The sequence below is a fragment of the Martes martes genome (genome assembly GCF_963455335.1).
Source record: "Martes martes genome assembly, chromosome: 8".
Taxonomy (NCBI): domain Eukaryota; kingdom Metazoa; phylum Chordata; class Mammalia; order Carnivora; family Mustelidae; genus Martes; species Martes martes.
This window is the reverse complement of record NC_137895.1, coordinates 82,803,980-82,830,610: the sequence shown is the minus strand read 5'-3', so window position 1 is coordinate 82,830,610 and position 26,631 is coordinate 82,803,980. Positions and strand designations below refer to the sequence as shown.

Genomic DNA, 26,631 nt, shown 5'->3' with positions numbered 1-26,631 from the left:
CTCTTGATTTCAGCTCAGGTCATGATCTCAGGGTCTTGAGATCAAATTCCACACTGGGCTCCACGCTCAGCATGGAATCTGCTTGAGATCTTCTCTCTTCCTCTCTCTTTTCCCCCACCCCACCTCCAGCGACCTCTCTCTCTCAAATAAATAAAGAAAATCTTAAAAAAAAATGCTTTATCGAAAAGTATTGAGAAGTAAAGGCCCTTTAGTTTATGTGCTGATCATTGCTTCCAATGTAACCAAAAAGGGCCAAGTGTGCACAACCGAGCCCAGTGAGAACCAGTTAAAGGAAAGCGTCTTTCTCAGAGTTCCCTGTATATGCCTTTGTCATCAGCATCTCCTCCTCTGAATGAGAGGTAAGGAAAAACATTTCAATGAGAGAAACAGAGATGGGGAAAGGTGCAGTTCTGATGATGGGATCAGGAAGGCAACACCTTTTCTGTAATGGAAGTGGAGGTTACCTGGGAGCTGGGAAGAAATGTCCCCATGGGGCCCCCATGATCTTGGCAGTGTCGTGTGTTGTGGCCTCATCCTTCTGCAGAGAGAGGAGAAAAAGCCACTGAGAAAGGATAATTCAAGGCATATGTCAGGGTGGGGAAGATTGATGGTGTGACGATGATGGCGGCAACGCTCTCGGCAAGTGTCTGCCACGCGTCACAGGTTCTTCTCAGCTTTGGGCCAGATTTCCCTCATCTTCCCACAGCACCATGACTTAGGTATTCTTATTCTTATTCCGCAGGTCAGGACACAAGCTGAGAGAGGGTCTTTGCTCAAAGTCGTATCGCTACTAAGTGGTAGAACCCTGATTTGAGCCCAGATCTGTTTCAACTCTTAAGCCTGTGGGGTTTTTTGTTTTCGTGTTTTTATCTTCTACCTGGCTAGATTTTCCAAGTTTCTAGGGAAGAGGGGAGCCACTGGTCTTCGAGAGGAAGAGAGGAGGGAAGGATGGTAAGCATACCAAGAGATGTTCAAATGGTGTCTGCCTATCCACAGGGAAGGAACCGTGTCCCTGTCCACCGTTGTATCCTCACACCTATTCTCCACACAAAATAGGAGCTCACTAAACATTTTTAAAAGAATGGATGAATGAGTAAATGAATGAAAACATAAAATAGCCCAGAGATTTTTAAAGGGTACAGGGGAGAAAATAAGGAATTTTTACAAATCAGAATTATGTCTTGAGAGATGTGAAAGATTGTAAAAAGTAGGGAAGACTGGGGCGCCTGGGTGGCTCAGTCTGTTAAGCATCTGCCCTTGGCTCAGGTCATGATCCCAGGATCTTGGGATCAAGTCCCACATCGGGCTCCCCCTGGAGGCTGCATTTCCCTCTGCCTGCTGCTCTGCCTGCTTGTGTTCTCTCTCTCTCTCTGACAAATAAACAAATAAAATCTTAAAAAAAAATGCAGGGAAGACAGCATAGTCATTGAGAATAGACTGTTGATAGAGAAGCCAATGAAAGGCCAATTCAAGAATGGCTGAGCCGTGAGCACAACTCTCCAGAAGTTTGTCTGAACGTGACTGTTATTTCTGAGTAGCACTCTCTCGGTCAGGGGGCTCTTGAGAAGGATTTAGTGTTGTGCTCTAATCCCACATAATCTATTATTGCTATCATTAATTTAAGAAGAACACTAACTGAAAACCTGCCACACACAGGGTATTTTAAGAAATGATGACGATGAGAATTATGATTTCAATTAAGTCATCGAGAAAGTTAATAAAAGTGCTGCAAAGAGCCAGGAGTTAAATCAGTTCTGCTTGAAATACTCATCTTTAAGTATCTATTTAAATAATAAGTATTGCTATATATTTCCCATCGTACCCATAAATATTTCAGTGTCTATGAATGGTATGGTCTCTTTCTAAAAACATAACTACAATACAATTCTCACACTAAGAAGAAATGAGTAATTATTTTAAGAGCATCGAATATCTAGTCAACGTTCAATTGTTCCCAGGTTTTATTTTTTACAGGTGTTTGATCAAACTGGGATCCAAACATGATACATTTGTATGTTGCAATTAGTTTATATGAATCTTTTAATCCATAGCTGCCGCCTTGCGCTCTCTTTCTCTCTCCCAACATCTACGTGGAGGAAATCCAGGGTTTCGTCTGTTGAGTTCCCCACAGTCTGGATTTTGCTGATGGTGCCCCACAAGGTCATGCATGTAACGTGTTCCTTTGGTCTCTTGTTTTAGTTCAAATGGTATTTGGTTATAGAAGCTTGGAGAGACTTGATTTTTCTAGCAAGATCACATCATAAGAGGTGATGTGTACTTTTATAAAGAAGAATCTGGACATCTCTTCTTGAGAAGTTGGCATCCATTGATGATCATGGCTCAGATTCATTACTTTGTTGAGGACTGCAAAATGATAATATTCCAATTTTATTACTCATTCACTTATTAGTCAAAATTCTCCTAAAAAGAGAGGTCACTAGCTTTCCTAAGGTACAGTTTATACACACAAAGGGAGAATAAATGCCCGCTTCTATGTGTATATTTGCTATTTAAAAAAAATAGCGGGTTGGTTCTCTAGCATCTCCTAGAGGTTACCAGCGAGGATTTTCATTGTGGTTGCTTCATTTGTTTTATTTTTGTTTTCTGAGTACAGACGCTAAGACCAGACTGCCTGGGATCAGAACCCCCTTCTCACATGACTTTGAGCTAAGCAGTTAATCCTTTGGAGCCTCACCTTCCTCACGTATAAATTGGGGGTACTTAATGATGTCTTCATCACAGACTTGTTTGGAGGATTAAATGAAAATATTCGTAGTCCTCGGGAAAATGTTTGGCATGTTGTGAGCCCAATATAAATATTTGCCATCCTGGGTGTTACTTTTGTTTAAGTGGTCCAGAGTGGAATCCAGGCCATGGTATTTGGTCAATAGTCCGCAAGGGATTCTAATGCTGAGCCAACATGGAGAACCACAGGATTGTGAATTTTGAAGAGATAATGTTTACAAAGCAGGGGAGTGAAATAACTGCATTTGTTTGTGCTTTAAAAAAAAAATAGCCCAGGGGGCACTTGGGTGGCTCAGTGGGTTAAGGCCTCTGCCTTAGGATCAGGTCATGATCTCAGGGTCCTGGGATCGAGCCTGGCATTGGGCTCTCTGCTCAGTGGGGAGCCTGATTCCTCCTCTCTCTCTCTGCCTGCCTCTCTGCCTACTTGTGATCTCTGTCTGTCAAATTAAAAAAAAAAAAAAATAGCCCAGGGATTGCCTGCTTGCCCCCTCGGTCACTAGCAGTGGCAAGCAAATTTAGAAGGTTACTAGTAGTGTAGGAATAAGATTAGTACTAGTGCAGGGTACACAGAGAGGCTATAAGGATCGATAATTCCATGACACCTGGTGCATAGTAAGTGCTCCATAAGGGTTCTCTGTGATTTGTCCAAAAACTGCACCACGGTCCATGTGCCCAACTGACATCCCTCTCCCTGCCTTGCTGTGTCTTTCCACAGAACTAGTTGGTGCTGCCTTTTCACCATGTCTGTATTCAGACCAAAAAGGCAAGCTCTAGGAATCTGGGGAAAATATACTCTATACCAACAGCTAGAATAGAAAGGAATCAGGGCTCACTGCAATGGCCGGCTATGTAATCTTACCCTCTGTGCGTGATTAGGGCATTTTAACCGCAATGATATTTTAAAAGGGAGAAACTTCAAACTGGCTAAGCAAATAAATAAAGGCCATTTGAACAGCTCCGCATCCAAACCCAGATGGATTTTCTGTTACCTCATTTGTGCTTCCTGCTTTATCAGATAGTTCTTCCGTCTTCCTGTTGTATGGCTTTAAGTCATTTGTTTTTGTTATCTACACACTATAAATTTGGGGCATTTCATTTGAGATGCTCTGTGCTTTAAAAACAAGGTATTTGGTTTTTTAATATCCTAATTTGTCATCCATAAAAACAACAGACAATATCGTCTTTAAGAGACAGATGCTGAGGGATGAATTATTGATCAAACCAGAAACAAGTTAGAAGATGAAATGCGTTTGCAAAATCTATTTTTTTAAATCTTTTCCAAACTTTTCATGTCAATAGCAGAGGAAGAACGCTCTATACTACGGGTAGGACCGACTGGAAAAATCGGAAGCCATATTTTTTAAGGCAGTAGTTCCTAATATTTCCAGGACTGAGGACTGAGATCCTCCTTTATGATTTCCTCTCCCTTGGGCCCTGCGTTTGGAAAAACTGAACATACCAACCTGTATTTATTAATATTTAATTTATTTCTCCATATTTTATTCATCAAAGCCATCTATAACTGCCACCTGGAACATTCAATCAGAATGAGACAGCCTGGGTTACTATACTGACTTGCTGTAATTCCAGCTAAAGCAAGAAAATACTCGCTTTAAAGAAACTATCTTTCATCTGAAAACAGACATTGTGTTTTCTACCCCAGCATGAGAAATGGGGATGACAGTCTTGACATTCAGTACCCTTTAATCTGTGGTCCCAGTTTATAGCAGGCAGAATAAGGGACCCCCAAAGATGTCCATGTTCTATTTTCCCAGAACCTAGGAACAGGTTAGGTTTCACGGCAAAGGGGAATGAAGGTTGCTAATTGCTGATTTTGAGATGGCGAGATTGTCCTGGATCATTGGATAGGCCCAGTGTTATCACAAGGATCCTTAAATGTGGGACGCCTGGGAAACTCGGTCGGTTAAGCATCTGCCTTTGGCTCAGGTCCTACGATGGAGCCCCACATCAGGCTCCTTGATCAGCGGGGAGTCTGCTTCTCCCTCTGCCCGCCAATAACCCTGCTTGTGCTCTCTCTCTGACAAATAAATAAAAAAAAATAGTTTAAAAAAAAAAGGATCCTTAAATGTGGAAGCAGGGGGTGGGAAGAGGCAGTGTCAGAATAATGTGACAAAGTGATGCAAGAAAGCCCAACCAACCATCGCTGGTTTTGAAGCCGGGCAGAGCCACGAGCCAAGGAATGGGAGCAACTTTCCACTGGGAAAGACAACAGAATGGATCCTCCTTTAGAGCCTCCAGAAAGGAATACAGTCCTGCAGACGCTTTCGTTTAAGCCCAGTGAGACCCATTTTGGACTTCTTTCCTCTAGAATTGTGAGATAATATATTTGTTACCTCAGTCCACCAGTTTGTGGCAGGGAAAACTACCACATAACCTCTTTCCCCAAACTCGGGACCTCTGTTTCCCTTATGGGCCCTGCGCTCTGACCAAAGCGACTTCCTCAGTCCCTCCCCGGGCATCCTTTCCTGCCTACTTTTGGATCCTCCTTTATGGTTTCCCTCATTAGGATGACATACCACCTCACATGGTGGAGAGGTGACTCCTGTCCATCTTTCTGGATGCTGCCCGGAGGCCTCCTCTGCTCTAGGTCCCTGCACCTGCCAGACGCACGGAATCTTTTCCCTTGAGCTCCCACAGCGCTGGAGCTCTCTTCAGGTGCTCACTGCATTTTTCTCCTGGACTAGACTTATTTGTGCACATGCCCTATCTTCTCTACTGGATTTTAAGCTCCTTGATGACATAGCTGGTTTTTACACAACTCTAAATCCTCTACAATGCCTAGCCCACTACATTTATGGCCTACCGAATTATACAATCGCTGTCCTTTTTATGTGTATAAATGTACATACATGCGGGGCGCCTGGGTGGCTCAGTGGGTTAAAGCCTCTGCCTTCGGCTCGGGTCATGATCCCAGGGTTCTGGGATCGAGCTCTGCATCGGGCTCTCTGCTCAGTGGGGAGCCTGCTTCCTCCTCTCTCTCTGCCTGCCTCTCTGCCTACTTGTGATATCTGTCAAATAAATAAATAAAATATTTTTTAAAATGTACATACATGCATATATATACATATATACACACACATATATATGCAAATGACATTATAGAACATTCATATGCCTTCAGAGAAATCAGAGGAAAAAGAACACTCAGGTTTTTTACCAGCAGCCATACAAATGTTAATATCCCAGGCATGTTTATATTTTAGGACCAGATGAGCTCTTGTGTCTTTACAATTTGGAGGCTGAGGCACGAGTGAGTGTGGGGGGAGTTTACTTCTCGATTGAGGTGATGCATATTAAAAGCGGAGACCTGTACCTGAGACACGTCTTTGCTCATGCAAAGTATCTGAGCAAAAGAGGAATGGGAGCTCCTTAAGCAACTGTAGGGAGGTTTGGGGCCAACAGCCTAATTTTCCTTTTATTCGGGATCCAGCTACCAGAAAAGAATGCAAAACATTTTTTTTCCCCTGACAACATTGAATAATATCTTCCTAGAAAGAAAGAAACTAAGAATGAAACTAAACAAGTTATGACGTCAGGTGGCTCGTGACACACTTGGATTGTACATCTGTAAGACAAGGCATTCTTTAAAAAAAAAAAAAAGAATTGGAATGTTTTGTCTCCAGGATAAGCAGGTATCTTTGTGATACCATAACTTCCAGTTCTGTTGAAAACAGAAAATTGCTCTTGTTAATATTTTGCCTCTTGGGGCAATGACTTTAGCTATTTTTAAAAATTCTGTTCTTCTGAAAGAAAACATCAGACCCAAGAGCACACGTCCCTCTGAAGACTGTCCCCATCCCGGTACATTTTTAGTTCATGTCTTCTCAGAGTCGGGAAATGGGAGCTCACGAAGGCCTTTTTACTTATTTGGGTTTATTGACTGTTTACCGTATGCCACACACTATGCTAAGTGCTTTATAGAGATTGTGCTATTTAAAACCAACAGGGATGCCTGGGTGGCTCAGTGGGTTAAAGCCTCTGCCTTCAGCTCAGTTCATGATCCCAGGGTCCTGGGATGGAGCCCCACATCGGGCTCTCTGCTCAGCGGAGAGCCTGCTTCCTCCTCTCTCTCCCTGCCTGCCTCTCTTGCCTACTTGTAACCTGTCTGTCAAATAAATAAATAAAATCTTAAAAAAAATAAAAAAATAAAAAGTAAAACCAACAATTTCCTTGGGGTGAGTTTCACTTTACAGTGTGCTGCGTAGCCAAGCCGTAGCGTGTTTAACTTCTTTCACAGGCTTTTGTCACCAGTAAGGGGCACAGACTCAACTTACCTGGAGGTATTTGCATCGCCCAAGCCTGTGTTCTTGACCTCAGTGACATGCAGGCCCTCCCCACGGGCTACTTGCTGGTAACCCTCTTGTATACAGATATCAGTTTCTGTCCTTAGATACTAGAATTAAAAGGAAACGCCAGAGCTGGCCTTTCCAACTTCTTGGAAAACCTCAAATGAGGATCACATTTAACATCTCATCACTGAACACATACCATGAAATAATACCATCACTTCTTGCTATATATTCTGATGTCTTTTAGTCTATTCTATTTCATTTTTTTGAAAATTCTTGTCAGGACGCACTAGGTTGTTTTCACAATTCCCTGATGGGTCATTACCTTTATTTTGAAAAACACTGCACTAGAACACAGCTAGTCTTACACAATTACCTTTTGAAGAAAGCTCTGCCATCTTAGGCAAGTCTTGTAATTTCGGAGTCCTGTGTCTACATGTGCAAGGTGAGGTCGGACCAGATTACTGAGTCTTACTCCTGGCTGCACATTGCAAATATCTAGAGGGATTTTAAGTTCATTTATGTCCAGGTTTTCGCCCCAGAATTTCTGATAATTACTTGTTTTGGGATGGGGCCTGTGGATTGTTTTGTTGTTTAACTCCCCAGGTTACTATACCGTGCTGCTAGAGTTAGGAATTAATGGACTAGATGATTGCTACATTTTCTTCCAGCAACAATTCTGACTATTCTGATAAGCTGCACAGATTGTATTTTTTAAAATTCTTTGTAAAGTTAATATTTGTAAGGAGAAAAGGGCAGTAACCTTGAGCAATATCCCTGACAACAATGGTTTTCACATTCTAGTTACATAAGGAATTGGTGTTTGAAACTCCTGATGTCCCAAGTGTACCCCCCACCGCCCCGCCCCACATTGATTCAGATTGTGGACATCCAGGCTGGGGCCACATACACTTTACTTTTAATGAACACCTTAGGTGATTCTGCTGAACGTGGTCTGAGAAACACTGCAATCATAGCATCTCAACAGCTGTTGGTAGTTTCCCATCATCCTCGGTGCCTGGCACACACCATGGGGCCAGGACTCTGAAACATTTGCTCAAAACCACACCGCCAACCTGGCTGGACGCCACCACTCTCGGCCACTGCCCCAGCTTTGTGTCCTTTGATTCCTTTTCTAACTCAGCCCAAATAAACAATCACACCTTGCGTCTTCTCTTACTCCGACCATAATTACGGCCTTAAATATTAAAATCACACTCCAACTGGGTTACTAAGACTCTGGGAGTTATGTTGGTAGGTAAAACAATAAGATGAGCTTGGAAAAAAATCTTGTTTTTTTTAACAGATACTTTTATAGTGCCAACTATGTGCCAATCAAAGTGGGAAGGACTTTATAAATATTATCTCAGTTGATATCTGCAATAATCCCATGAGATACTTGTCCTCGTCCTCCAATTTTATGGATTAGGACCCTGAATCCCTCTGTATTTCTGTAGTGTTGCTTCTACTCAATGTTTTGAAGGGCAGTATTACTATCTTTTAATATAAAACAAATAATGCTACTGTACGGAGTTAAGCCCAGAATTTCAGTTAATATTTTTTAAAAGATTTTATTTAATTGAGAGAGAGAGCAGACGAGCTGGGGGAGGGGCAGAGAGTGAGGAACAGGGACAAGCAGACTCCCCGCTAAGTGCAGAGGCAGACCAGGATTCAGTCCCAAGACCCTGCGATCATGACCTGAACCCAAGTCAGATGCTTAACCAACTGAGCCACCCAGGTGACCCTCAGTTAATATTTTAATAGGAGGTGTAAAATAAATTTGATTTTGGGGTCAGCTGCTACATGCATACTTCCTGTGAGTAGAGGTTCAATCCCCTCCATCATTAGAGGAATGTCAATGGAAAAATTTGAGAATTTGGTATTAAGGAACTATCCAGTAAAGCATTCTTAAGTTAATCCACCCAAGTAGCAATTTTCTTGAAGAATATTATATAATATGGCTTTCTTATTTAAATTTTAGCTCTAGGGCACCTGGGTGGCTCAGTGGGTTGAGCCTCTGCCTTCGGCTCGGGTCATGATCTCAGGGTCCTGGGATCGAGTCCCGTGTCGGGCTCTCTGCTCAGCGGGGAGCCTGCTTCTCCCCCACCTCGGCCTCTGCCTGTCTCTCTGCCTACTTGTGATCTCTGTCTGTCAAATAAATAAATAAAATCTTTAAAAAATAAATAAATAAATTTTAGCTCTAACCATGCAAATTGAATGTATTGCCTAATACAAAATAAACATTTTTTGTGAACAAATATGTATTTGTCAATACACTAATAAGAGACTAGTCTTTCATTTGTCAGTTGACATAGATACACGTATATCCTCACTCTGATATGCAATAATTTATTTATTGGTCAATTAGGAAAGATACAATCTCCAAATGAAGATGACTCACATGCAAAGGAAATTTTTTCACTTTTAACATTCATTTATTAACTAGCCTGTTGGGTTGGTTTTCTGGAGTCTTTCTAGAATTTTCTAAGAGACTTTGCCTCCTCCCCATGTACAAAACCAAGACTACTTGTGTTCTATCTGCAGTCATCCCCAGCTGGTCTAGCTCCTTGTTGCCACTCTAGGTCTGAGCTTATTTCCCAATGTCAATGTCAAGATTATTGGCCAGAAGAAAATGTAGCAATCATCTAGTCCAGTAATTCCTAACTCTAGTGGCACGGTATAGTAACCTGGGGAGTTAAACCAACAAAACAATCCATAGTTCCTGATGAAAAAATTTCTCTTTTAAAGAATGTTCACCAAGAATTGTACAAGGAATGATGAAACTGGAAAATCACAACTTTTTCATCCCTAATGAAATCACCATTTCAAGGAAAAATCATCAACAGTTGCTAACACCGTTAAGTGAAAAGATTGATGAGGAACAGGAGTACTGACATGGTACCCACAGGACACTTGCTGACTGCAAGTAGAAAAATATAACTTTGAAAATGAAGGCTTAAGCCGTCACCTTTTATTTGGTGATTGATCTCAGTGTTGCCTACTAGGAAACCAGCTTATGTGCTTCTTGCTGTGGTACCATGTGAAATACACTGCCTTGCCTTTTAAGTATTCTTACAAAAATGTTTGACTTGCATCGAATCAAATCTTTAAAGTTAATATTCACTTTATAGGAAGTACAGAGGGTAAAGTAAAGATTAAATGACACTATGCAGAAATCAGACAAACTCCAAGTGGAACATTCTATAGGACATGTCTTTTCAATGAGTCAATGTCATGAAAAAAAACAAAAGCATGGGTTTGGGTTCTTTTCCAGACTAAGAGAGATTCAAGAGATATAACAACCCCCGAAATGTGTGATTCTTTAGTGGATTCCAGTTTGAATAGCTGTAGAAAACATTTTTGGGAATGGGCATCTGTCTTAGTTCAGGCTGCTATAACGAAGAACCACAGGGACTTTGGTATATAAACCAGGGGCTTATAAACAATATAAATTTATTCCAACAATAAAATAAATTATGAAATTTATAAACAATGGAAATGTATACGTTTATAGATAGAAATTTAGAAATTGATAAAACAAATTTCTCTAGATGTTCGAGATCAAGGTGCCCGCATGGTTGGATTCTGGTGAGAACCCTCTTTTTTTTTTTTTTTAACCTTTCATTGTATTCGCATGTGGCCAAGAGCAGAGAGGAAGCAAGCTCCTTTGTGATCCGTATGATGGCCTTAATCCCATTCATGAGGATTCCAACCTCATGACCTCATCTCATCCTAATTATCTCCCAAAGGCGCCACCTTCTAATACCATCACGGTGGGGGACAGGGGTTCAACATATGAATTTCGGGGGAGGGGGACACAAACATTCAATCCATAACAGTATCACAGGATATCAGCAAGTTATTGTCAGTTTCATTAGATATAACACTTATGGTTATATAGGAACATGTCCTTCTTTCCCACATACAAAATATTTAGGGATGAAATATCATGAAGTAATTTCCTTTAAAACACTTCAGAACAAGGATAAAGAAACTTTGGCAAAATGTTGACAATGGTTATACATTTGAGTTATGGCTACATAAGTGGGACTACATGCTTCTTTCTACATTTTTGTGTGGAAGCTTCTAGAAAGGCAGATTCTAGGGCCACACTCTGGACCTACTGAATCAGAAAGTCCGCCAGGGAGATGGCAGCGGTGGTAATTTCACAGGCCTTCCAGGATATTCTGACAGACTCCAAATAAAGTTTGAGAACCTCAGTGCCTTAGGTCATGGTGTGGGTGGGGAGGAATGGATGCTAGGAAAAGGATCCATTCGGCAGTGTGGTGGAATTACTGAGATGAAGTATCATATCAAAAATGAGTCCATGTGATATAGACATGGGAGTTGGAAGTGAAGACAAGAAGCCAGGTACCCCCCAGGTCTGAGAGCCATCACTGCAGCTTGATGGAGGGGACCTGCTCAGGGGCCAGACTAGACGTCATGACCACATAGCCTTGTGGTGTCTCTTCTTCATTGGGGGTTCTGGCTCTGCCACAACAGCTTCCATTGTGGTTGCTATCATTCTTCCAAGACATGCCCCTGCTTAGAGATTTGGGAGCTGCTCCTAGAGTGTCGTTAAGTGCTGACAGAAGGTGCTGTGTTGAATGACTCTCACCTCCCCTGCACGCCTTACTCTGCAGGCTGGACTGGCCACACAATCCCATTGTCCTCCTGGCCCAGCCACCTTCCTGAGAGCAGGAAGGGGACCGTCATTCCTGGTCCTTTTCATCCTACTTCGGCTAACTAACCAATCTCAGACTTGTCCCAGGCTTACCTAATGAATATTGGGCACAGATTATAATGCTTCACTGAAAAAGGGCTTCATATTTAAAAAGTCACTAACAAGCCTTCTTTTCACTTACACCAACTATTTTATGTGGCATTCTCTAGAATGATCTTTCCCCAGATTTATTTATTTGACAGAGAGAGAGACCACAAGTAGGCAGAGAGGCAGGCAGAGAGGAGGAAGCAGGCACCCTACTGAGCAGAGAGCCCGACTCGGGGCTCGATCCCAGGACCCTGAGATCATGTCCTGAGACAAAGGCAGAGGATTAACACACTGAGCCACCCAGGCACCTCCCGCCCCAAACATGTTTTTAAGAGAAAATGTGTATGAAAACGGTCTGTGGCTCAAAAAATCTGGAAAAAACGAGGCTACACGTGTTTAAACAAGTTCATTTCATGTAGAACTTCTCAGAGCCTCTGATCCATTAAGAGCCATTTTGAGTTTCCACATGGGGCAATTAGAGGACAAATCCAGGCATCCTTGCCTGTCGAATGCATGAATAGATGACGGTTCAGAGAGACATGTTTTAGGAAATCTTTCCTTAAAGTTTAATGGGTAAAATCTTGTGGAAAAACTATTTCTATGAATTAAGGAAGCAGTGATAAGAGGACTTTTTTGACATGGTAGGAAGGAGATGTTTTCTAGAGTTTTAAGAGCAAGCATACAATTGTTTAAAATCATGGCAAATCCTTTTGACAGGAGCCTTAAAGTTCCAAGCTTTCAAAATAACTTGCCTTTGCAGAATTCATGGACATAAATCTGTCTCCGTGAACAACTCCAGGAAATAACATCAATGATGGGTCCAAATATCACGCAAGGCAGGGGCCCTGCAAACAAGAGCCCTGCAGCTGGCCAGCGGGGAGGGGGCTGCTCCCCACCCTTTGGCAGGATAGAAGATTCCATCTGTTTGCAAAGGCTGGGACTTGCTTTGTTTGTGCTTAGGGAAAAATAGTTACAGCTTTGAAGTTTTGGCCTCCGACCTCACAGTATACCTTATTCTAGAATAAGGTGAGAATCATATGCTGCTTAGATAATGTTAATTTAATCATTAATTTTACTTGATCTTCTTTTTCCAGAATACAAGAGTCAAGCGAAAAAAGCTTTGAGCGCTGTCAGTTCTTGAGGCTGGAGAAGAGGCCGAATGAACCTTGCATTGTAAGTCTGAACAATAAAGCAATAATTTCTCTCATAACTGTTGAATAAGTTAGGCTCTTTTTTTTTTTTTACCAGACGAGAGGGTGACTGCATTGCTAGATTTCTTGATTTAAGGAGCAAGGTAGCAATAGTAAAAATGGGCAAAGAAAGCTCAGGGCTGGAACAGAAAGGCCAGGAGAGGCATGAAATGAGCAGAGGAGGTTCTCAGGCTAATCCTATGGGGGTGAAGAGGTTCAGGGTGTGATAGCTACCCAGGATGGCTTAGATTGTTATGAGAATTCTAGAGAAATTTTTGTAAAGTGATCAAATACAGCTCAATTCTAATACAAATTATGTTTTTGTGAGCACACAACATGAATTATGTTCTTGAACGTTTGTCTGAAGTAAATATACTTGGACACCTTCCTTGCCAAGCGCTGCGCTGTGAGACATTGGGAATTCAACAGTGAACAAGACTTACAGAGCTTACTTCCTGGAGGAAGGGGCTAACGCGCAACTACTGAAGCCTCGAATGAAGGGGGTAAGCATACAAGGAAAGAATGGGTGCCATGACAGATCATAACGGTCCTTGTAGCTGAAATGGTCCTGAAAGGCATTTTAGGAGGGGACTTTAAAAGTGGGGATGGCAGGATGAAGAGTTAGATATCCAAAGAAACGGGAAGAAGGGGATGCGGCATATTCTAGGCAAAGCGAATAGCAAGCACAAAGAACCAAGTTATGAAAGGGCTTCGCAGGTTGTATATGAACAGAAAGAAGCCCAGCGTGGCTGAAAGCATAAAGATCAATGAAGAGAGTTCCGGAAGACGATACTGCAGAGGCAGGCGGAAGCCTAATCATGTAGGACAGCAGGAGACCCCGTATAGATTTTGCTCGGGGGTAGTGGATTTTGGACTTTTGAGCTCCAGAACTGCTGGGAGAAGAAATGTGTGTTGTTTTAGGTCACCAAGTTTGTGGTAATCATTATAGCAGCCCTAGGACATTAATACACCTGGGCAGGAAAAGATTGTCCCTGTCTGAGTCTACCTGCACCCCTCCCCATCTGAGAGAAACAGTGATTGGTGCAATTTAATCCATAAGGTAAGATAGTGGATTCCTCATTGATTCAATATCTAGTCCTCAGTACTGGATCCCTAAGAACTCAGTCTCCTTGTCTCATCTGGCATGATCAGATTAAGAAGGAATAATACACACTAGCCTAACTCATAAGAGATATAAATCACACCACTGATTTATTGATTTATTCACGAAAATAGAAATATTAGTGTCCATTTACTCAGATCAGCCCCTAAGCCCTGCTTTGTCTTGCTTGGGAAATGTAAAGTCAGAATGAGCCAACGTGTTTATCTTGAGGGCTGATGTTAGCAAATCTTACAGCCTCGTGCATTCACCTCCTCCCTGGGATTAGAACATTGACATTAGCTAGATAGGCGCTCTCTCACCGGACTTTGCTGGGATGTTCTGGCAAATTCTGACTTGCCCGTACCACCTTTCTTGAGTCCTTGATGGTTGTCATCCAGCCATTTCAGGAATATTCCTTCAGATGTGCTACAATGATTCGATGTCCATGTACAGCACCTCCTCAGAGACCTGGGTCACGGTGCCACCAAGAACACCTGTATGCCACCTCCTCATTCCCTCATGGATTCACTCAAGAAACATTATTCAGTACTATGTGCTATACTTGTACCAGGATTTGAGACAAAGGTGAGTGAGATGAAGGTCTTATCCTTCACACATTTTATGGTTTTTTGGTAGATTAACAGCTGCTGTGTATTTCTCCTATAGAGAGCTGATCTCGTCTTTTTTGTGACTTCAAATTTCATTTTTTGCAGGGTAACATTTCCTGACACTGTCAACTTCAGGAATGGTCTGATTGAGGACTTAGAAACCAGTGGAATCAATCCAAAGAAATAATCTATCACTCAGACAACGTTAGTCATGTCCTGTTTTGCCTATCTTATACAAGTATTAACATTTCACGAGTCTAGGGTGATAAAGGCCCTAGCATATTAAGTCTTCACGATGTTAACATTTCCACAAAACAGTGAAGAGATGGCCACGGACGCCTGTCAGTTGTACGCTGGGTGGCCCCTTCCGACCAGTAGCTTTATTCTGTAACTGTGACAGATGTTGTCATTGAGTGCAACTTACTTTTTTCTAATTTTCTCAAGTTCTAAACACGAGACTCTTCAAAGAAATCACAAAGTCATGAGCATGCCACGCATTCTACATACATTGCATAACTAACCAGTAAGCTTCTGGAACTATGGAAGTATAGCAGTTTTCACCATCATTTTCATAGAAAGACCATGTTTGGTTAACTGTCCCTCTTAGTGTGACATTACTGTGGTAGCAATCAGTCCCCATGGTCTGAAAGTTCATGTCAGTCAGAAACTCGTATAAACTAGAAAAGACTTGTGGAAGAGGGATTTTTGTGTGACCTAGGACAAGTCACTCACCTCTCTTAGCTTGTTTCCTTGTTTGCGTCAGTTAAATATTATTTATTTAGCTTTCCCGGTTTTACAATTCAAACTCTCAAAGAGTTTCTCTTTGAGAAACTCTGGAAAATACCATAAAAAGTTCAAGTTCTTCTGTTGATTGGTAAGGAATCAGGTCCAACTTATGGAAACCTTCAGAACGATTTTAGACAATTCCACTTTGAGTAGTTTATCGTAAAGTAGATGCCATAAACAGTCAGCAGATACTGTCCTTGCTTTTTAAGAAGCTAATTCTTAATGGAAGGGAGAGGCACCATTTAAATATAGACATACCCCAAACCCACTACTTTCATGAAACAACTTCTTTATTTCCATTTTCTGTTTACAAAAAAGAGAAACAGAATAGGGAGTGGGGGAGGTGGGAATAATGCTTGGTCACCCCCAGAGAACAGAGGAAGAGGCCATAGTCAACAAAAATGGAAGAGACTGCCCTTCCCTGCCATTACCGGTGATGCAATGACTGAACTGAAGTCCGAGCACGGACCTAAGGCTTAAGTTAACAAGGTCAGTCTGTTTCGGGAGAGTCAGATGATCTGTCCAGTCCACGAACATGAGGAGGGTTTACTGAGGCCTTGGCTGTGGGTAGGAATGGGCCCGTCTCCTGGAAGATCTCGGCCGCCGACCCCAGGACCCATAGGGGCCACGAGGCACGTAGCGGGGGAAGCCCCTATGAATCACAGGGGCTCGATGCAGATAGGGTAGGGGGCCAGGGGGCACGGGGGGCTGAGGATCGATCACGAAGTCATCTTCAGAGGAAAATCCTGTCTGGATCGGTGAGGGGACATCTGAATGGAAATAGTTTGAGATCTGATCCGACTGGAAAGGCTCGTCTGAGGCAAAATTCGTATCTTGGGGACAAAAGAGGAACCGCGGCATCACCGGGTGAAAAGTAAAGGGATGAGGCTGCGGGGGCAAGGGCAGGCGGGGAGGCTGGGGCAGAGGCAGAAGGGGACTTGGGAGTAGGGGGCCGCACCTTGAAGGCGGGAAAGCCCGTGGAGCCCTGCCAGCCTGCCTCCGCCTCTGAACGCCCCGGCCGCGTCCCGCCCTCGCCGGGCCGGCCCGGACACACGCGCCCACACTGTCGCGCTGCGGCAGCTCCACGCCCCAGGCGTCGGCCACGTGCGCCAGCAGCAGCTGGGAGAGGTGGCGGTGCGCGCGCTGGTTCCAGTGCACACCGTCGCGCTGCAGGTGCTGCTCGGCGTGGCGGAAGTGGAAGTGCAAGTCCAGCACGTCGAAGCCGTGCTTCTTCGCCTCGGTAGAGCTGTAGAAGTTGGCTTCAATGACTTGGACCCTCAGGGAGTCATCCCCGGGCTGGTGCTCCGGCGGCAGGAAGCCCGCCGTGATCTGCTCGCCCACGGGCATGGCCGTGTTCCACACCAGCAGGCACGACTCGGGCAGCACCTGGCCCAGGAGCCCGAACAGGCTCTCCAGGTTCTTCAGGTAGCTCTGCCAGGAGTCTGGGCCGTACCTGGACAGGTCCCAGAGGCACGAGTTCATGATGATCACATCCGGGAGGCCGTGCTCGCTGGACTGCAGCTCCTGCAGGACGGCCTCCAGGTAGCTGGAGTAGACGCGCGTGAGGAAGTAGAAGCGCACCAGGTGGTGATCGTCGCAGAACTGGCGGACCTCCCGGTACTGGATGCCGTTGTGCATGGGGCCCATCTGGCCTCCGTCCACCAGCTTGTCCTTTTCAAAGGTCTCCTCCCCCTTGGCCCTGAGCTGGTCGGTAGTGAGCAGGCAGTCCTTCTGCAGCAGGAGCACCAGGTCCTTGTACACCGCCCTTTGGACAGAGTCTCCCAGGATGACCACGAACTTGTTGTGGAGCAGCTGCTGCACTTCGGAGGCCTGCAGGTGGACCATGGCGCCCAGGGCACGCAGCAGGTCTTCAGATCGCTAGGATAGAAGGATAGAGTGGCTGGGGGGTTCTCGAGGAAGGGGATGGAGGGTTGGCCTGGGAGTGGGAAGACAGCAAGAAGGGAGCCCTGCTTGGCCACGCCTCACCTTGACCTGTGAACCCCTGACCCTTGGCTCTTGGGAGGCGGGAGTCCCACCAGGTCTGAAGCAGCCAAACCCCAGGCCCTCCCCTGGCTAGAGGGGAAACTGCCCCTGGGAAGGCAGCTCAGGTGTCTGACCCCTGGAGAATGGGGAGGCAGACTTTGCAGCTGCTTCACAATGAAGATGGTGAGTGAGAAAGGACGTGGGAACGCTGATATGTTAAACTGAAGAGGTTACATGTCACATGTGAGCCCTGTGTTGTTGGAACTATAGGAAACATATCATTGAAAGAAAATATGCAAAAACAGAGCTTTTAAGAGAAAAGTAGGATAATGAGTGACTTGCCTTCCCTCCTTTTCTGTAAATATACTTTATATAATTGTATGTTTCTTTTAATAACTTCAAAAGAATTCAATGAAATGCAACAAACAATAGAAAGGAAAAGTATGGGGTGCCTGGGTGGCTCAGCTGGTTAACTGCCTGCCTTCAATTTTGGTCATGATCCTGGGGTCCTGGGATCAAGCCCCATATTGGGCTCCCTGCTCAGCAGAGAGTCTGACTTGTAAAAAAGGGCAATAACACTGGAAATAATTCACATGTTACAGCTGTAATATTCTTTGCTTTCCATAGGAAGATGATCAGAATATGCCACCCCCAAATAATGCCATTTTAAAATAAGGATTATTTTGAGCTGAAAGCAACTAAGAATCAGCAGACACAGGAAAAGTTCTCCACCTCAATGCAGTGTATAAATTTCCCTTTGAGGCAGGTGCTCCTTCCCTCACCAGGAAGAGAAGAGTCAAGGAAGAAGACAGGGAGCTGTCGACACCAAGATGAGTTTGCATAAGCTGACTTTACTAAAATAACCCCGATTTTCTATTAGTTCCACCATATATTTCTGAGTTTTCACAATTCATCATCCCATGAAACCCAAACCTATTTTTCCTTTGTTAAAATGATACATAAGCCCATGAATCTGCTTCTTTGAGTTTCTACCGTGTGAAGTCCTACACACATAAATATTGGTAAAAATTGTGTGCTTTTTCTCCTTTTAACCTGTCTTTAGTTGACAGGGCTCCAGACACAGAACCTAACAGGGTAGAAGAAAAGTTTTTCCTCCTGAGGACTTTGCATAAAACATTAAGAGTTGTGAAACTCATCTTCAAAACTTTATTTTAAAGTTATCATTTACAACCATATCCATTAATGAATAAAAGGTAAAAACACGCTTCAGTATCATCAACAGATCTCACATGGGGAAGAACATGGCATCCACATCATACAATTACACAGAAGCCAATAAAATCCACTGTGGCTTGATACTTGTAGTCTTTTAGGTATCAGTAGGCATTTTAAGAGGGGCAGATGGATAGCTATTATTAAATTACAGTTTATCAAAGCTGTACTATTTGTGGTTTTAAATGGGTAGAAGTACAAAAATAAAAACATGAACATGGGTGGTCTCTCAGAGTTGCCCTACGAGAACAGTTGAAAATACTGGCTGATTTTCCCCCCAAAGAATCTTCATTCCAATGTTTTTGTTATCAGAAAAAAAGAAAAAAAAAAAAGCTTAAAAAGAGGATAGAGCTCATTGCAGTACAATGAAATAACACCTTAAGCGAACTCCAGATCCCTCTGGGGCTCAGCCATGTTCCTTAGGAATGATTTTTCATACTTGTTAGGTGTCTACTTGGCGCTCCCCAGAGGGGATATAAAAATGAGTACAACCCGGTCACGCCCTTCAGGAGCAGATCAGAAACAGTCAGTGGGAACTATGACACAAAGTACTAAGGGTCATGAACATAGAAAACAGGTGCTGAGGACTTTCAGGGGCTTTGTGAACAAAAGTACTCCCCTGCCCCAGACCCCAGTCTCCAAGGTGCAAAAGGAAGGGGGAAACCTCCTCCCAGAATTTCTCGGGTTCTCATGGTGCCACTCGTGTGTTCTCTCTGGGCTGGCACTCTGCTCCCAACATAGGCCTCGTCCCCTAAGATACTGAACACCATCCCGTTCCATGGGAGTTCTCTCCCTGTGGTGAGTGGGCAGCTCTGATAACCTGGTGGCTCTCCCGGCAGGGTACTTTGTTTCCTGGGTGTGAAGCCCTCTAGACTGGGACTTACAGGCGGGAGTCCAATCCACCACTCAGATGCTGTGGGAAACAGAGAAACTGAAGTATACTGGTAAAGAGCACTGCTTTGGGAGCAACACTACTTGGGTGTGAATCCCAACTATTCTATTTACCAGCTCTTCGTCCTTGGGCACTTACTTAGCCTTTCTCTGTCTCAATTTTCCTCATCTGCAAAATGGGACTTTGAGTGTCCGCTTCACAGATTTCACAGGAGGACTCAATATAAAATGGTTAGAACAATCCCTGACCAGTAGTAAGCTGGATAAGGGTTAGTTATTATAATTATGGAGCAAGTTTCAAAACACCAGGTTAATCAACTATTAAGGGGGGGCGGATTTACAGGGTCTGTCCTGTTTGTCTAGCAAGGTTCTGTGCTGAGCCAATGAGATGATCCAAGTGAAAGATTTCAAATAAAGTAAAATTAATGTTTGTTGAATGGCTACCGGAGGCCAGCTGCTTTACAAATATAATCCTATTTACGAGAGAATTTTTATCATTTCCAATTTATAGGGAAGGACATTGATGCGATGGAGCCAAAATTTAAAACCACTGACACCAAAGTCTGTCTCTGTAGGGAGCGCTCCTTTATAGCAGAATGCCAGGTAGGCTGGTCTGAATGGAAAAGCTTGGCTCCTGTTAGGAAGGTGTTTGAAGACAAGACAGAAGAGTGCTTTGGTGTGTCTTTAAGGCACAGGCAGGCAACCATTTCCTCTGCCTGCCCAGGAGAGGTGGTTTATGTGCACAGGGAAGGTTGGGGGGGGACGACTATGAGTAACAGTATACACATTTCATCCCCTACCTTAATCTCTACCAAGAGACATGTCAAAAGTAAGTGACCTGGATTTTAGAATAACCAAAACACAATTCTGCAGACTCCCAGGCCTTCTGAGTGTGTGAGGAATCCTGGCTGCCCTGTGTCCCCACCAGGGAACTTAACCCACCCAGATAATGCGCTAAGAGCTCGGAGTCAAAACTGGGCAAAAAGGTCTCCCTAGGAATTTCTCATTGTTCTTCTGCGGTGGCACAGGCAAGCAGAATAGACTGTGGAAAAGAAGGGAGGAGGAAATAAATGACTGGAAAGAGCACTCCAGTTAGAAGTTATACTGAAAAGGAAATTCATGAAATTCTTGATAAAGAGCACCACTGACTGTAACGGGATTAGCAAATCAGACAACCCTGGGACTATAACCTTGGGAATTGCTTAAACTAAGATACCAAGCACTACCTAACAAAACCAAAGTGACTTTGGTGGGGGTGGGTGGGTGTTGGTGAATTAAGAATAAATCAGAGGTAACTCTAAAAAAAAGGTTGGTTAAGTTTCATTTTCAGAGCTCTTTTTATTTCCAAAAAACTGAAACAAAAAAGGGATTTGAAAACAGATTACTGATCTTTTGAGCCTAGGCCTCTTTGCTTCAAATTTGCTCAACTCACTTATTAGTTTGGGTAGCGATTTTGTAGATAAGAGTGACTCACTCATTCATTCATTCAATAAAGATCATTGCGAACCTGATACTGTACTAGGTAGAAGGACTACAAGTGAAAAAAACAGTCTCTTCTCTTAAGAGCAGCTGCAAGCGAAGAGACACATAAGAGGCAAATATGGAAGGTGCTAGCAGCTACAAAGGATGAATGCAAATGAAGAGGGGAAGCCTGTTGCAGGAGTCAAGGGGGAAGGGGGAGATGGACCCGTGAGCCTTGCAATCTGCGATTCCAACCTCAAATTAACACCTTTTTGTTTTTTTAAAGAGTTTCATGGTGATTCCTGAAATCATATTTTAAGCTAGTTCCATGGGTTCTATATGGACTTTGACTAAGCTCTGACAGAAACATACATTAATAATGGCTACTACTATAATAAATACCTTTCAAGCATTTTGCTTAGATTTCTTTGGGGGTAATTAATTTTTTAATAGCTTCATAAGCCACGACTTATAAATCATTGACTATTGCTATATAACTATCATAAACCAAATATGTAACATTTGTTTTTCATTAATCAATTGTAGAAATTAGGTTAATTTTTTTTTCTTTTCTTACTGATCTTTAGTTACAGGAAGACAGACATAGAAATAGGTCAGCGGCCCTAGAGACCCTGCAATGAAATCTTAAATCAGAGGTAATCCCTAACGATTAGGATGTTGTTTTGATTAGTTGTAGGAAGTACTTGTAACTAGCTTAAAAGTTTCTTGCAGAAGACTAACCGTCTTAAGGCAACATTATCCTGGGAATATAAATAGTTCACTTCCTTCTAACTGCATTTTTGGTAATCAAATCAATGTTTTGAACTTTCCAAGATTCCCTCACATTTTAATGGAATAGATGGTACAAATACAGTAATTTTTCAGGAATTCGCCTTAATGTCTTGGCATCTGCTTAGTTTTTTCTAAGTAGGCTTTCAACTTGTCAAACATTAAATTACATATAAAGTTTCCATATAAAGTTTCCGAAGAAGAAAAACAATTCAAACTTCTCTTTGGGGGGGGGGCGCCTGGGTGGCTCAGTGGGTTAAAGCCTCTGCCTTCGGCTCAGGTCATGATTCCAGGGTTCTGGGATCGAGCCCCACATCGGGCTCTCTGCTCAGCATGGAGCCTGCTTCCTCCTCTCTCTGCCTACCTCTCTGCCTACTTGTGATCTCTGTCTGTCAAATAAATAAAATCTTAAAAAAAAAAAAACACACAACAACAACAAAAAACTTCTCTTTGGGAAAACTTGTCTTTGGGAATGGCCTGAGGTTTGCTGATTGCTCAAGAAATTCATCTTTTGCTCTGGGCCAAGTCAGCTAACACACACTTTTCTATAGAATGCAAAAAAGGGGGAAATAATGCAGGCCTACTATTTTTAAAAAGTGGTTTTAGGAGTAAATTTAAAAAAACACATAAAATAAAAAACACATAAAAGTATTGTGAGATGCTATGGTAAATAATGGCAAATCATTTGCAACTTATCAGCCAGGAGAAAGTCCAATTCTAATCCCCCCACTCCAAATAACCTCACCCCTAAAAGAGGGCTCTCAGCTCGGCAGTCCAATTAATTAATTCAGCAAAAATTCAGAGAACACCTGGGTCTATATGGGGCTCTGACAGTTGTCATTCCGCAAATTTGACTCATCCCCCTCCCCCACTAACTACTGTCAGGTTTCCTCTACCCCATCCCGGTATCACCCAACCCTACCATATGGCCCATATTTCTAACTTGGCTATTCAGGGAGTCCTCACCACGTCTAACATCTCAAACACACGTGATGTAAATGGAAAACTGAAACTTCAAAGTGGGTTCCACGTAACCACAAGTTTTCCTTGTGGAGGCAGGAATCCCTGCAGACCTATTCAATCTGTATCATCACCATCCCTACAGAGCCACAACCTTAAATTTGTGATTCTTTCGCAATAAAATATCCACAGAAGAATTTCACATGCTTTAAGAGTCTGAAAGTTACCAAGTTTAAAAATCCGTAAGGGGGGGTGGGGAACGCTTGGATGGCTCAATTAAGCATCTGCCTTTGGCTCAGGTTATGATCCCAGGGTCCTGGAATTAAGTCCCACATCGGGCTCCCAACTCAGCGGGGAGCCTGCTTTTCCCTCTGCCTGCTGCTCTTCCTGCTTGTGCTCACTTGCTCTTTCTCTCTGACAAATAAATAAAATCTTTTAAAAAAATTAAAATCCATAAGGGAGCATATTTTTTCCCATAGTGATAGGCTAATAGAAAATGTTCCTATGGACTTTATAAAGAAACACAGGTAACATCCTTTACGAATGAAGTGGGGGTTCATAGCAGGTAACCTCTCCAAAAAAACGAAAGATAAACTATGGAGCCTTTATTCAAAGAGACCCATTAACAAGCAACACCAAGTGCTCGCTTCAGCAGCACATATACTAAAAAGCAACACCAATAACAGCTCTTGTTTTGCAAAAGGATTTCCCAAAGTTAAAAAAAAAAAAATCAGGGGTGCCTGGGTGGCTCAGTGGGTTAAAGCCTCTGCCTTCGGCTCAGGTCATGATCCCAGGGTCCTGGGATCGAGCCCCACATCCGGCTCTCTGCTAGGCAGCGAGCCTGCTTCCCTTCCTCTCTCTCTGCCTGCCTCTCTGCCTGTCAAATAAATAATAAATAAAATCTTTAAAAAAAGTAAAAAAAATCAAAGTAATTCATATAAACAAAAATAGGATTTCAATCCTGTACAGTCTTTGACGAACTTCCACATTCTGGTCTCAAGCCATTATTTAAACGACATCCGCTAACTCCCTCCCCATTACTCCCCAAAGACTGCAAGATAACGGAAAGGCAGGGAGCGGGCTTTCCCTTCCAGGAGACAATGAAGATAGACGTGGACTCTGGCCTCAAACAGCTGTGAGCTCTTGGGCTGACTGCCCACAGTGCTGAGCCACCGTTTCCTCTGGTGTCAAACGAGGGTAAGTAAGATTCGCCTACCTCACTGAACAACAGTGAAGAGGAAAAGAGATCACACGTCAATGTCTTTGAAGGGCCTAGTACGGCGCCTGCCTTGCCTTAGGCACCTTTAAACCTTCGGCACAACCACCTCTCCCCTCGGGGACCTCGGAAAAAACCCAAGCCTGCAGACAGCACCTCGCTCCTGTTCCCTCCATGGAACCTACCAGCCCACACTCCCGTTCTCCTCCCTTCCACAGGGGCAGAGCTTTACCTCCTCAGGTGTAAAAGTAGTTCCTCAGCTCAGGTGGCTCGCCCTTCCACCTTCTCAGGAACTCTGCTCCAGAATGTCCCCTGGAGAGCGGATAATTACGCATTCTACTTTTTCTCCCTTCTCCTTTGGCTGGTCCCTTCCCTTAAGCACTAAACACATTCTGGTTTCTTGCTTTAGAAAAGAAAGGAAACTTCTTTGACTCCACCTCCAGACAGTCCTATCTTTTGCTTCCCCTTCAAGGCCACTTTCAAAAAAAGTTGTTTGCACTGCCTGTGGCTGGGTCCTCACCTCCCACTCACTCCTCCTTACTTTAATGCTGCTTCCAACTCCACCAACCCGGGGAAATGGTGGTCAGTAAATGACCAGAGATTTCCCCACCGCCCCTGTCAATGGCCACCTCGTGGTCCTTATCACCCCAGCCTCGTTCCCAGCTCCTCGGGGGGGCCAGGGCCCCCCAGGGTGACTCCCTTCGGATAACTGCCCCAGACTGACACCCTTGTCTCCCGGCTCACCTCCCCCAGGATCCTGTGTCAGTTTCTCTTTCTCGGGCAATTCCCCAACTGTTGGTCTCTCTCGGGACCCACTAATCGTCTCCTTTCTTCTTTTCTTCAACCTTCTTTCCCTCGGTAAGTCCGTCCACTCTCACGCATCCGTCAACACGGTGATCACACTTCTCAATTTGCCCTACACGGTTCTGGCTTACCACCCCCCCCCCCCCCGCCCCGTTCTCCCCGCGCAGTTCTTAAGGGCACCCCTCCCCCCACCAAAAAAAGTCCCACTTCGGATGGAAACAAATTATTCGGTCTCCTTATCAATCACCATTTGTATGCAGATGACTCCTGAATTGTTGCCAGCGGCTCGGAGGGGGGCCCGGAGTCAGCCCCCTGGGTTTACATCCGGTTGCACTGCTTGCTCGCCTCTGCGACCCCGGGCCGCTTAAGTAAATTTTTTTTGCACTTCAGAGCCCTCATCAACAAAACGAGAACAATATTATGAATTGAGGGTTACTTGAACAAAGCCATTAGCGTGAGGTCTGCCGCATTTTTAAGTGCTCAGCGAATTTAACCAGCCCAAACTTTTCTCCGGAGTTCCAGACCTATTCAGGTGAGTAGAATAAAGTTCCCAGGGGGTGGGGAGGGGGAGGGGGCAAGGAGGAACCGTCTGTGTGGGCCTCTTATCACTTTCAAATTCTCTAGACGCCCATTTATCCTACCATCAGACTGTGGCTGAATTCCTGAGATAATTCTCTTGTGACCTTTGGACAATCTTCCTAAAGGTAAAAACCGATCATCTGTGGGAATGACGGCCGCGTATTCTTGCTTCCTGTTTTCTGAGAGCTGCTGTTATCATTTATGCGTGCAACAGTGGTTGGGAAGAACCAGGTGGAAATAACCTCTGTTTCTGAAATGCTTGTATCAAGGGATTTTTTATGGTTCGTGACCGAGGCTGCTTCCCCTATTCCTGAAAACCTCAAAATCCTTGAATGAGAGCCTGGATGGAGAACAGTTCAACTATTTCCTGGCATTAAAAAAATGAGATGTAATTCTGGAGGATAGCCTTTAGGGAGGAGGATGTTGCAATATATTTTGGGAAGCTGAGCCCAGTGACCAATTTCACCTCTGTTTTCTTAGATTTTTATGACGAACTTTTTTTTTTTTTTTACTTTCCATTAATTACTCTTAATTCTTAAAGAAGTGTGTCTTCACTTTGAAAGACTTCTAAAATGGTCTGTTGTTAGGTTATGTTTGCTAACCTAAAATGTGATCATCTAGGGTTTTGACTTTACTGCCTTCACTTTCATTTGGTATGCTAGCCTAACTCCCAGCATTTTGTATTGAGAAACTTTGTTTTTTAACCTAGCAGATGACCCTTCCTCCTTTGCAGCTCCCCGACCCCTGTGGATGAGTTTTGGAGCCCGTGTATCCCCAGAGAGCTAGCCCCTTCCTCCACTGAAATTCTGTTTCTGCTTTAAGATCCAGTTCGAATGCAGGTCTGTCTGAAAGTCATTTTCTCCCCCAGAGAAATCTGCTTCTAACGGTGACCCCCTTTAGAGAGTACTCGGTTCTAGTTTGTACTATGATTAACCATCCATGTGCCCTTCGACCCTGGTATATCCTAGTCCTGGATGGCAGAGGTGGGTCTCACCCATCCTGCTATCCCTCGTGGCCCAATGCCTTCCACATACTGGTCAGTATTCACTGAGCAGTTACTATGTTCCAGGTCTTCTCTCTGCCCACAACCTGGTGAGGTAGAAACTCTTATATTCTCCATTGTATGGAGAAGGAAACTGAGGCTTGGAGAGGTTATGTGCATCACCCAAGGCTGTCCAGCCAGCGAATGACAGAACTGGTCTG

The 26,631-nt window shown here is 43.8% G+C and overlaps 1 protein-coding gene across 1 annotated transcript; it reads right to left on the bottom strand.

The window, feature by feature from the left end:
- Positions 1-15,792: 15,792 nt before the first annotated feature.
- PCED1B (PC-esterase domain containing 1B) lies at positions 15,793-24,428 on the bottom strand. Its single transcript, XM_080812249.1, has 2 exons — positions 24,278-24,428; positions 15,793-17,390 (listed from the first exon to the last, which is right to left on the bottom strand). Exon 2 carries the CDS (start codon positions 17,355-17,357, stop codon positions 16,059-16,061), a length of 1,299 nt encoding a protein of 432 aa, XP_080668375.1. The 5' UTR covers positions 17,358-17,390; positions 24,278-24,428; the 3' UTR covers positions 15,793-16,058.
- Between the last annotated feature and the right edge of the window lie 2,203 nt (positions 24,429-26,631).